General features: G+C 34.5%; 1 protein-coding gene across 1 annotated transcript; it reads right to left on the bottom strand.

The window, feature by feature from the left end:
• Positions 1–2,542: 2,542 nt before the first annotated feature.
• Positions 2,543–4,660, bottom strand: LOC113750509. The gene has a single exon (XM_027294476.1). It carries the CDS (start codon positions 4,658–4,660, stop codon positions 2,543–2,545), a length of 2,118 nt encoding a protein of 705 aa, XP_027150277.1.
• Positions 4,661–12,502: the final 7,842 nt, after the last annotated feature.

The raw sequence follows: 12,502 nt of genomic DNA, 5'->3' as shown, positions 1-12,502 counted from the left end.
TTTTTTCCAGCTTTCTTTTCATTTGATAGTGCAATATTACGCGTATATCCTCTTTTTCTTTTTAACGTCACTTGGTCTAGTAGATACAAAGTAAACAAGACCATATTCTATCAATAGCAGCCATGGCAGTAATTAGTTAATTAGAGTAGAATTACACGTAAAACTGACATACCTGAACCGTTTGACTCAAGGTCTTGCATACTTCCAGTTTCATTGCTTTCACAACCAATAGCTTGATTAGATCCAACATGCTGTGAAGTAGGAGTTCCATCAGTTTGCATCCCAGCAGCTTCTTGTGATGTCATTCCATTGCCTGAAGATTTTTCAGCAATCTGTCTACTCTCAGCTTGTATACCTGAATTTCTTGTAGCATTTTCTCTAGCAGAGGATGCACTAGGAATCTATAGGCCAGCAATTTAAGCCACCATTATACAGCGACATGTATAAGCTGAATCAATTGCTTTGTCATAAACCAGTTTTTTTAAATGGCAGATTGAAAAAAATAATAACTAACCTCAGATTCATCAAATAGACGGATCCTAGAAGACTTTTTTGTTAATACAGGTTCAGTGACATTGCTTGTCTTGGGAATTGCACTATTTTTTGGTTCACTAGCTTGCTACAATAACATAAGAATGCGCTTATCAATAGTAACTAGTTTAGGATGATAATTGCTAGTTTAGGAAAAAAGAAAATATCTGGAAATGACTCTTGTTTCTTTACCTGGCAGCTTACATTTTCTTCAGTTTGCTCCACAATTCCTCGCCCAGCATCCCGACTTTGTCGTAAAGTAAATTTTCCCTTTTTCCCCGGTCCAGCCATCTATGTACATAATCATATAACGCAAGCACCACCAAAATCGTAAACAACACAAGCAGCCATGACAACATATCATAAACTACAGAAAAAATACAAGAAAAAATTTCATTAAGAAATTCAATGAACAACATTGTTTAATCTGATTCATAGTCATTGATTTGTACAAATTGTTCATTTTCATCCTCAGAATTGAATTGTTGCTCAATTTCCTCATCATTATCAATAAAATTGTCATCCAATTGCCTTGCACGGCTAGCTGACAATTCTATAAAAAACATAGCACCAGCCTCTATCCTTTCTTCAGTTTGCACATCTCCTCTCTTCAAACTGACCAACTCAAGATTTTCTTGTACCCCAATCAAATCTTCATGATACTCTTCTTGGTAAGCCTCTTCGTTATCAACCAAATCATCTTCATGCTTCTCAGGAACATCATAAGATGAGCGTGGACTAACTAACTCTACAACATGCCAATTACCTCCAAGTTTCATATCTTGAAGATAGAAAACTTGTTCAGCTTGGGATGCTAATATAAAAGGCTGGTCTGAGTACCATGTTTTTGACATGTTGATGCTAGTGATATTGCTCTGCTTGTCTACTTTGATTCCCGAATTATTTCTCAAGTCCCACCAATCACATTTAAACACAACTACTCGATTTTGAGTAAATGAGTATTCAACCTCAACTATATCAGTAATTATACCATAGAAGTATATTTCTTTATCAGCATGCTCCCCCTTTACCATAACTCCACTATTTTGTGTCTTTCTTTCTCTTTCCCGAGCCTTAATGTGGAATCTAAATCCATTCACATTACAGCCAGCAAATGTATTGACTCGAAAATCAGGTCCTCTAGCCAAGGACAACAATTCATCAGTACATTCTCCACGTGCATGTGTATACATGACCTACATCAGCCATACCAGATTCTTTAATAGTTTACTAAAATAAAAAGTAAAGGAAATTGACAAGTTTTTAACATCTCTTCCAATACTTACACGTTCTTCAAACCACTTTGGAAACTCCGAGTCTAGCCTTTGCTGTACGCTCGATAAATTTTGCTTTTCAAGAATTTGTCTATGCTCCCTAAATTTGTAGTAGTAGAAGTAGTTACATATTCTATCAAATGACTTTAATTACAAGCAATGAAGAACATATTATAGAACACGACATAGATTTATCATTAAAGTATATTATTACCTCATGTAATCATCTACTTCTTCACAATTTTTCAAGATGAACAGGTGTATTCTTTGCAATTCAACCTCACTTAGATAACCAATCAGTGCTGCCCCAAAGGGCCGAGCCAAGCTAGAAAATATAGATAATTTTCCAGCAGCTTCGTGTTTCTCCATATTTCGTTCCGTTTGATTAAACCTGGTCGGAACATCATGCAAATACCTGGAAATGAATGTAAGACATTCATCATCCAAGTAGCGCTCAGCTATACAGCCTTCAGGTCGTGCCCTATTATTCACATAGCCTTTGTATTGACCCATTTTTCTATCCAAAAAAAATTCAGCCCGAGTTGTTAGAAAATAAGAAAATTGGAGGTAAATCAAATAGGCATTATTAAAAATAAGAGGCATGTACCTCTCAAATGGAAACATCCACCGGTATTGAGCTGGTCCAGCAATCTTGGATTCAGTGGGTAAATGGACCATTAAATGGACCATTACATCAAAGAAATTTGGAGGAAAAATTTTCTCAAGTTTGCATAGTATTAAAATAATATTTTTTCCTGCATTTCCAGCTCATCTAGATAGAGAGTTCGAGAACAAATTTTTCGAAAAAAATTGCTGATCTCTACTAAAATCTGAGATACATCTTTTGACAGCATTCCTCTAGTTGCTAGTGGAAGAAGTCGTTGTATGAACACATAGTAGTCATGACTCTTCATTCCTAAAAGTTGACACTCCTTGGTCTTCACACACCGAGGAATGTTTGAAGCAAAGCCATCCGGGAACTTGATAGTGCTCAAAAACTGGCAGAAATTCTTTTTCTCTAGGCGTGATAAAGTGTAACATGCAGGTGGCATAACTTTAGATGCGCCACCTCCCGGTTGTAGATGCAACTCTTCCCTTAATCCCATTTCTTTTAAATCTTCCCTAGCCTGCCATGTGTCCTTAGTTCTCGAAGGGATATTCATTAATGTACCTACCAAAGATTCACATACATTCTTGACAATGTGCATAATATCCAAATTATGTCTAATTTTATTGGTACTCCAATATGGAAGTTCAAAGAATATGCTCATCTTCTTCCAATTTGAACTGTTCTGCACGCGTTTTCTTTTCTTCTGTTGCAGCAAATCAGGTGCCTTGCCAAACTCAACTTGCTCAATACGAAGAAGTTGTTGGAGGACTTCCTCACCTGATTGGGTCCTAGGAGGCTGTCTATGTTCTCTTTCTCCATTAAATTGCTTTTTTTCTCGACGCCATTTATGATCAATAGGTAGAAAACGGCGATGGCCCATGTAACAACATTTGTGACCATTATTAAGATATAGACTAGTCGTCTCATCTAAGCACACAGGACATGCCTTGTACCCTTTTGTACTCCATCCCGACAAATAGCCATATGCTGGAAAATCGTTTATTGTCCACAAAAGTGCTGCACGTAACATGAACTTCTCCTCCCTGAAGGCATCATATGTCTCCACACCAGTGGCAAATAACTCTTTTAACTCATCAACTAGTGGTCTAAAGAATATGTCAATGTCATTTCCAGGTGTTTTGGGACCAGGAATAATCATTGATAGGAAAAAAAATGGATCTTTTAAGCATTTCCAAGGAGGTAGATTGTAAGGAACAAGGATAACAGGCCATATACTGTATGAATTGCTCATGGTTCCAAAGGGATTAAAGCCATCACTAGCAAGTCCTAGCCTCACATTTCTAGGATCTTCAGCGAAGGACTTGTGATTTCTATCAAAATCCTTCCAAGCTAATGAATCAGCAGGGTGTCGCATCATGTTCTCATTATCTACACGTCTCTCCTTATGCCACCTCATATCCCGAGCAATCTCTTTGTTCACAAACAGTCTTTGCAGCCTTGGTTTTAATGGAAAATAACGCAACACCTTTCTAGGTATTTTGGAATTTGGAGATTTATACCGCGGTGCTTTACATTTTTCATTTGGACAATGATCAAGGCCTTTATTTTCATTCCAAAAGAGTGCGCAATCATTTTCACAGGCGTGGATCTTTTCACACTTCAGCCCCAACTCACGGATGAAATTTTTTGCCTCGTAATATGAACTGGGAATCAAAGCTGTAGGAAATACTTGATGCAAGAACTTCAGCAACATATCAGTAGATTTACAAGTCCACCGATTCATTGTTTTCAAGTGGAGGATATGGACAATAAACGAGAGTTTTGAATACTTTTCACAGCCTGGGTATAGAGATTTTTCAGCCTCCGATAATAATCTGAGAAACCTACTTGCTTCTCCTTCTTTCTCGGTACAAGCACCCGTATCAAGTTCCGGTGAATGTCTCCAACTCTCACCAAAGTTAGCAACTCCTACATCATTTAACAGCTCCTCCATACTGTCAAAGTCACTATCGTTGTCATTTATTTCTATGTCATCATTCTCATCATCAGATTCAAACCCTTCGCCATGATATATCCACCTAGTATAACTATCAACAATTCCTCGACACAAGTGATTGGCCATGACTTCCTTAGTTTGATCCTCAAAATTATTGCATACTTTGCAAGGACATGGCAGTTTACAATTAGGATCCTTGCCTAGAAAAGCAAACTTAATAAATTCATCAACTCCATCTAAATACTTGGGGTCTAGGTAGTTCTTAATAGACATCCAACTCCTGTCCATATTGTTGCAGCTCTTTATCCTACCATAAAGAATATGACCGCCACATTATATAGAAAACAAATGCAATGTAATATGAACTAAATTTAAACTCCTCAAATACCAGCAATGGGATCCAAGGTGTAAAACACATTTTTAGCAAAAATCAACCATCTCAAGTACAAATGCATTAGTAAGGCAACAAACTAAATAGAATCTGCAGCCACAGTATACATGCAAAAGTTTGGCAAACAAAAGATAAAGCCATAACAGACATGTTTGAAGTTGTGCAATAGAAAACCAGTCCTCAAATTTTGCTTCATTGTACACTAAATAATGTACTCTAGCTTAAGAGGAGCATAGAATATTGTCAAAGTATCTCCACTCCATTAGCTAGCTAGCGCCCAACATAAATGGTGTCATGTCTTCAAACCCGAATCTGTAAAATTGGCTCCTATATTTCATGTCACAACACCACTACAAGCCAAGATTACCCAGTTCTGTATCTTTCTTCTTCTTTTTTTTCGGTTTTTGAAAATTAAGGTTAGTTTGGGTGCTACTGCATACTAAATTCCATAAAACTGAAATGGGACTTGTACCCTATAATACTAAAGTTCATGAAAAGAAAACCCTCAATGTAACAAAGACTTGGAATTTTAGCTTGTTATTAACTCCTATTCTGCTCTTAACATGCTGTAGAGCCACTGGAATCTTAGGATCAAATTAACATTGTTTTTTATGGTTGATTAAACTGCTGAACATATGCTATGTCAATCTGTATATACATATAGATTTGTGTGATTGATGGTATATGTAGCACAAGAATGCTTTGGAATTGTAGCAAATTAATCTACAAGGCAGACTATTGCTCAAAAAAGAAAAAAAAAAGAGCCTAGAAGGCAGCCAGACTTTAATAGTATTAAGGATTCAAAGTGGCTGAGCTTGCCCTCCCTCAAAACGAGTATTGACTGAGGGTTGCTTTCTCTAAACAGGCAAGTCTAATTCTTGTACGACATTTTGGATTCTTTCCTCTTTTTTTTTTAGGATTTTTTTGTTCTTTTATCCATGATCATAATGACATTCACCATCTTTACAAGTAAAACGAGCTTGTGATATATATAGTAAATCATAACAGACAAAAGTGCTGTACATAATCAATATAACTATGCTACTTATTAAGCCATCAAAAGTGCAGATTTCAGATATAGGGTGTTAATTTAACCCTTCGGTTAAATATGCAAATAGTATTTCATCATTTCTTATTGTGCTTGCCTGCATTAACATCGACTAACCAGAATTAAGGCCTGCAGACTGTACTCCAGATGCAGCTGAATTTGCTACAGCATCATAATGGGAAGTATCGCCTGTAATCTACTGGCCCAGAAAAGAAAGTAACAGAAAAAAAAAACTCATTAACATTGATTCATGCACTGACAACTGGCAGGAAATAAGGAACTAGTAGCTGGTAATGAAGTCGAATGGTACCATAATTCAGCAATGAAAATGAATGAACAACTCAACCCATGAAACCTCATACAGATAACTGAGGATCTAAACGACCAACAAGATGTTTTAGCAGTCATTACATGTTTGTACACTTAAGAAACATAAGTATCATAGAATCACTATTTTAAAGCAGAATAACTATCATAAAGTTACAAAAGTTGAAGGAACAATTTGTTCGCCAAATTGAACATTATCATCCACCTGCTCTCATAACCAGATTCAGGTTTTCAATTCTTCAAATGAGTAAGAAGAAACATAACCACCATTTCTCTCCTTTTAGAAACTATAAGCAACCTGTTATAGTCTAGCTTTGTCAAATGTTACTATTTGACTAGCCATCATCCATCAGCCAACAGCCAAAAAATATAAGTACAAGGGAAGAAATTAGGTCCACACATTATGTGCGCATGAGAGAAGTATATTCACTACTATATAATCTGGAAGTATATTCACTACTATATAATCTAGAAGTATATTATCAACTCAAAAATAAATTATAATGGCCATGACTGTTGTGAATTTTCATTGGAAGAGCCTTAGTATGTGATTTTGTTAATGGCAGTAATGACTGAACTCTTCCCTATTATATTTGGTGCCTTAGAAAATCTATCCCACCCATTGTACCCTTTCTCTTTTCTTCTGCGAGGCAGCCAATACAATCAAGAAAGGGAAGTAAACTTAAGGTAATCCTGAAGCTCGCAAGAACTGTCAAAATGCAGATTAAGGGAAAACTTAGAAATCTCATCTAGCAGCAATAAGAAACCAGTCCCAAGCAGATATGCTTGAAACAAAAAACCTGAAATTAAGTAGCATTTCTGCAAAAACTCTCCGTGCCCTTCTATAATGGAAGTTACATTATTTTTGCCATTAGTTCACATCAATTTACTACTAACAAATGTTAAAGACTATATTATATCAACTATTCCACAGAGAGTTTCATTTTTAAGCATTGCAATAAGATTCCTGATACTAACTGCAGTGGCTTACATAGCTTGAAACACCTGAATCAGACAGCTCCTTCGGCCTAGGGACTCAAACAATGGCTCAGGTCTTAAGGCAAAAGCATCTTAGGAGCAACAGAAAATTATTGTGTCTTAGGTATTCAGCAACACTCATCATAACAATGTTTTATCAAAGTTAAATTTATGCTCGTGCAATGTAAGGTGCATATTTGGCCTCATTCTGGTTGTCCACTGGTTATTTAACTTCCACGAACATGTCCAGTAAAATGCTCCAAAAACAATTCTAACTTTTAGTATTTGATCAAAAATTTTCCAAGAAACAATTCATGGCTAAACCAATACTTGTCTAAGAAGGTTTGCGGTTAACCAAGCATCAAAGCATGGAAAACTTTCATTAGAGATGACTAACTTAGGTAGATGTCTGTCCTCAGATTCATCTGGACCTGAGGCGTAAAGGCAGTTATGTAGCTAATAGGGTTTTAAAAAGGCAAGGGCTGGCCCTTACTTTGAAATGGAACTGGATATTCTGAGGTAACGGAGTTGCCAAAGAACTAGTTCTGGCAGTGAGTTAGAAAGTGATTTCCAAAGAGTTATAGTTCTGGCAGTGAGTTAGAAAGTGATTTCCAAAGAGTTAAATGGAGAACAATTCAAAAAAGGGCAGAGCCATATAAAAGAGGTTTGACACAAAGATGCAGGGATGAACCTGATTCATAAGACTAGAAATTACTAATAAGACAAAATGATAAAACATCTGATAGCCATCTTTAGGGGAATTAAAAAATAGTAGAACACCTGAAAGCCATCTTTAGGGGTTTTGGGCATGGCATTTTATCTCAGTTGAGGTAAGGTTAAAGCACCGAGTAGGGCATTAAACCAGAATTTTCTTTTTAAAAAAACAATACCAGAATTTATTGCAATGCAACTGAAAATATTAGACAAAATAGACCCACTGAGACTAGAGTCTTGGTTGCTGCTAATTCACAAGAACTGGGCAGTGGACATAAATGATTCCTTCGTCCATTCCCTCAATTTCTGTCCCCTTTCATGGCAACCTTATCGGATAAGGGGATATATACCCAAGATTAATTGCGCTGTCAATGAAATAACCTTGAACTACTCACCTAATTGGCCAGTTATTTAAACAAAACTCGATCCCTTCTCTCGGAATGCCCAACATAGGCTTCCATTCCAATTTTCAACAATTCTGTCTCCTCCCTCTTTAATGCATTCCAGAAAATAAGGAGCACTGGCTCCTCGGACCATCCTAAACTACCCTAACCTGTGGTCAGATAACCCGAAATATTGAAGCTAAAACAAGTAGCTACACAGCTTAATCCAGGCGACTCAGTAGCGATAACAGAAAGGATCTTACATATTAGGGATTTGGAAAAATTGGGGAAAATGTATAGGAGAGAGAAAACGAACCTTTCCACCTGAAAACCTTGTACTTTAATGCTGGACAGCCATGGTGATGCTAGTGAGAAGCCAGAGAAGTGTGGGTGAAAGTATCAGGCCGTGCGGAAGCTCTGTTTTGTGCTCAGTGCGGAAGCTCTGTTTTGGTGCTTAGTGCAGAAGCTTTTGTTTACTTCAGCTCGGTGAAGGTTTGTCTCAAGTGTTCCGTTGCTTTGGATATTGCTTTGGTCTTGCTTTGGATATTGTTTTTGTTGCGCGGCACTTTCACTAATGATTTGATCAAAATTTTGACTTCACTCATTTTCCCTCCATTTGATACCAAAAATCATGTTTTTTTCTAGATTTGTAATATGGTTTGAACCATAGATTTTAATGCTATAGTATTATTCTTTATTTTTTAGCAAAAAATAAAAATTTTCATCAACATAGGTGGCAAAAATTGTTAATTTCATATAATTGAAAATGTACTTTTATAATTTGCTAATATTTTATACTAATTTCTTATAATTGCAGCACTAAAGAACATCTTGTAATTGAAAATAATTAAACTCAAATTATATGGTTATAACATAGTTTCAATAAAAATAATCATTTTCCCAACATTTGAGACCAATCATCATGTTTTTTTTATTTTTAATTTGGTTTGAAGCATAGATTTTATTGCTATAGTATTATTCTTTATTTTTTAGTACAAAAACACAAATTTTCATCAATATAGGTGGCAAAATTTGTTAATTACATATAAGTGAAAATATACTTTTATAATTTGCAAATATTTTAGCCCTGCAATTTTTTATAATTCCAGCACTAAAGTACATCATTAATTGAAAATAACGAAAGTCAAATTCTATGGTTATAATAGACTTTCATTAAAAATAATCAAATGCTATTAATAAGACATTATTGTTAAGTCAAAATCAAAGAAAATTTAGTGATGACATAATGTTATCACTAATTTATTCAAGATTATAATGACAAGAAAAGTCGTCACTAATTAAATTGCTAGTTTTTAATATTTCTTTTTTTTAATTAAATTGCTGTACCCTATAATTTCTTTTTTTTTTTGCTTTCACATATTTAATTAATGTTAAATACAAAACCTACCAGTTTCCCTTTCATAAAAATATTAGTGCAACACTTTTTGAATTTTACTTACAAACATTTATGTATTTAACATAAATTACATGATTCAGAGTGAAATACCTATAAAGAGCAAAATATTTGTTCATGTAAAGGAAACCCACAAAGAGAAGAAAAAAATTGGTAATTAGGCTCTTTGGGCATTATAAATAAATATTTAAATTAATGGCAGTTTTATTACACCAATATTATTGTATTATCATTATTATGATTATTGTATTATTTCTTAGGCAAATATAACATTTAATTATTTAAATTTGATTTTATTTTTACAATTTATAAAATTTTTATCACTTATATAATATTTTTAAAACCCTAATACATCTAAATTTGATTTTATTTTTCAAATTTATAAGATTTTTATTTAAAAAAATGGGATACGGATAAGATATCCGGTTGGTTCGATTTGCATAGGTGCATATGAGAATATCCGAATACTCTTTAAACCCGCATGCGGGTTTAAGGAGATTATGGCAACTCTCTGACACACTAGTTACCCGTCCAACTTGTGTGTATTAAAATATATTTAAATATTATATTTCATATTTTTGTTATTTAGAGTTTAACAAAACATTAATATTGGGTAGATTTGAGGGATATGCATAATTTTGCATATTTGTAGGAATATTAGAAAATGGAAAATTTGGGTAAATTCCCAAAATTTGGAGGTAAGGTGTAATCCAAGAATTAAAACAGTCATTTATAAAACCTTAACAGTAATAAGGTGCAAACCAAAACTGCAATCCAAGTGTAATATCATTACAAATTTCATAACCATACATTAAATAAATAGAAATGCAATCCAATACTATCCAAAACACCATCTGCCTTATCATATTTTAGTCCTATAATAACACAAAATGTCTTGGGTATAATAGTAATTTTGCATTATATGATGTCAGCAATTGGGTCCCAAGTTCTGCCAGGGGAGGTCAGTGTAATTGTGGAAACCTCAGGGGAGGTCAGTGAAATTGTCAGAAACCTCAGGGGAGGTTTCTGAAATTATCCCTTTATAAATTTATCATAAATTATATGTTTGAGAGTAAAATGCCCATAAAAAGTTGGTACTTTGAATAGATAATGCTCATTTGCCCATAAACTACACTCCCTGAAGGCTATCTTGTTAATTACTTTGTAGTAATTTGTTATTCTTTTGCTAATACTACTTGGCATGTAGTACAAAGGATAAATCTGACATAAATTTCTTATTCCATTGATAAAAATACCTGTCTGCCTTATAACTATTGTAATGAAAGATATATCTTTAGAGTTTATAACAAATTATTACTTAAGTTTGAGAAAATTATAAAATATTTATGCATAGTTTATCAAGATACCATTCGCAATTTCCTAATAAAAAAATAGGGGCTAAATTGTAAAAGTTAGGGTGCCATAATAGAAATAATAAAATTGGTGTATTACATATGGGGGTTAAATTGCAAAAGTTAGAATGCCAAAGTAGAATTAATGAAATTGGTAAATTACATATGGTGCTAAATTACAAAAGTTAGGGAGTAATAATAGAATTAAAAAAATCGGTGTACTATATATGGGGCTAAATTGTAAAACTTAAGGTATCATAATGGAATTAATGGAATTTTTTATAACATTTGGGGCTAAATCGCAAAAGTTAGGGTGGCACAGTAGAATTAATGAAAGTGACTTACAAATAAGTACTTTAAATAGTGACGATGAATTCTTGTCACTAAATCTGAATCAAGAGAGTGACAGTGACGATATTAGAAGTTGTCACTCAATAAATCATTTTAGTGACAACATTTTCCAAGGTCGTCACTGAAGACACTGTCTATTTGAGCAATTATGACAACTCTACTTGTCGTCAATAAACATTTAGTTGCTTTGATGGAATTGTGACAACTTTAGGTGTCGCGACTAAAGAATCCCCTTTTGTGACGAAATATTGTCATCACTAAAAAATGTTGTCACTAATAACTTTTTTAGTGATCAGTGACGACAACAAAAAGTCGTCCGTAAATAAGCCATTCAATAGTGATGATGTTCTTAATGTCGTCACTATTGTATGTTCTAAACACTCCCGCCTTCTTGCTAAATCTTGACGGGAATTTACTAGTGACGACTTTTCTAAGTCGTCACAAATGAGTTGCCTCCCATTAAAGGTTTGTGACGAGATAGAAAGTCGTCAATAAAGGATAGACTTTTGTGACAACTTATTTTCGTCAAAAATAAAAGTTGTCACTGATGACCAATTGTTGTTGTCACTAACTACACTATAGTTTTATTGACAAAAATTGGTCGTCAATAAACATAAACAGTGACAACAACGAAAAGTTGTCAAAGAAAGTGGTAGAATTACTGACAACTTTTATCAAGTCGTCACTATCGCAAAACTCGCGCCTTCTAAATCCCCTGGCGCGAAGTAGTTTTGTGACGACAATTAAAAGTTGTCACTGAAAACTTAGTTGCTTTGAGTCAATTGTGACAACCTTCAAAGTCGTGACTAAAACAACCTCATTTTGTGACGACTTTTTGTCGTCACAAAGAAATGTTGTCACTAATGACCTTTTTTCTTGTAGTGAATGGAGGGCATTATAGGTATTTTACTATATCAAGGGAGGTAAGTGTAATTTTTTAAACCTGAGGGGAGTTGGGTGAAATTGTTAGAAACCTCAAGGGAGGTTTTTGAAATTATCCCTATAATAATCAACCCCTACCAGGTTTCTGTTTCTTTTGCAAAGGCCAACGCTACTATGTTTCACTGTTTCTATTTCTCTTAACAACGGTATCTACGTGGTATTGATTAAACCTCAATTAATCCAAAAAATGAGAAATTATTGAATCATACTAAAGAACATATTATTTCGAC

Source organism: Coffea eugenioides, chromosome 10 (genome assembly GCF_003713205.1).
Source record: "Coffea eugenioides isolate CCC68of chromosome 10, Ceug_1.0, whole genome shotgun sequence".
Classification (NCBI taxonomy): domain Eukaryota; kingdom Viridiplantae; phylum Streptophyta; class Magnoliopsida; order Gentianales; family Rubiaceae; genus Coffea; species Coffea eugenioides.
This window is presented reverse-complemented; position numbering and strand designations above follow the sequence as displayed.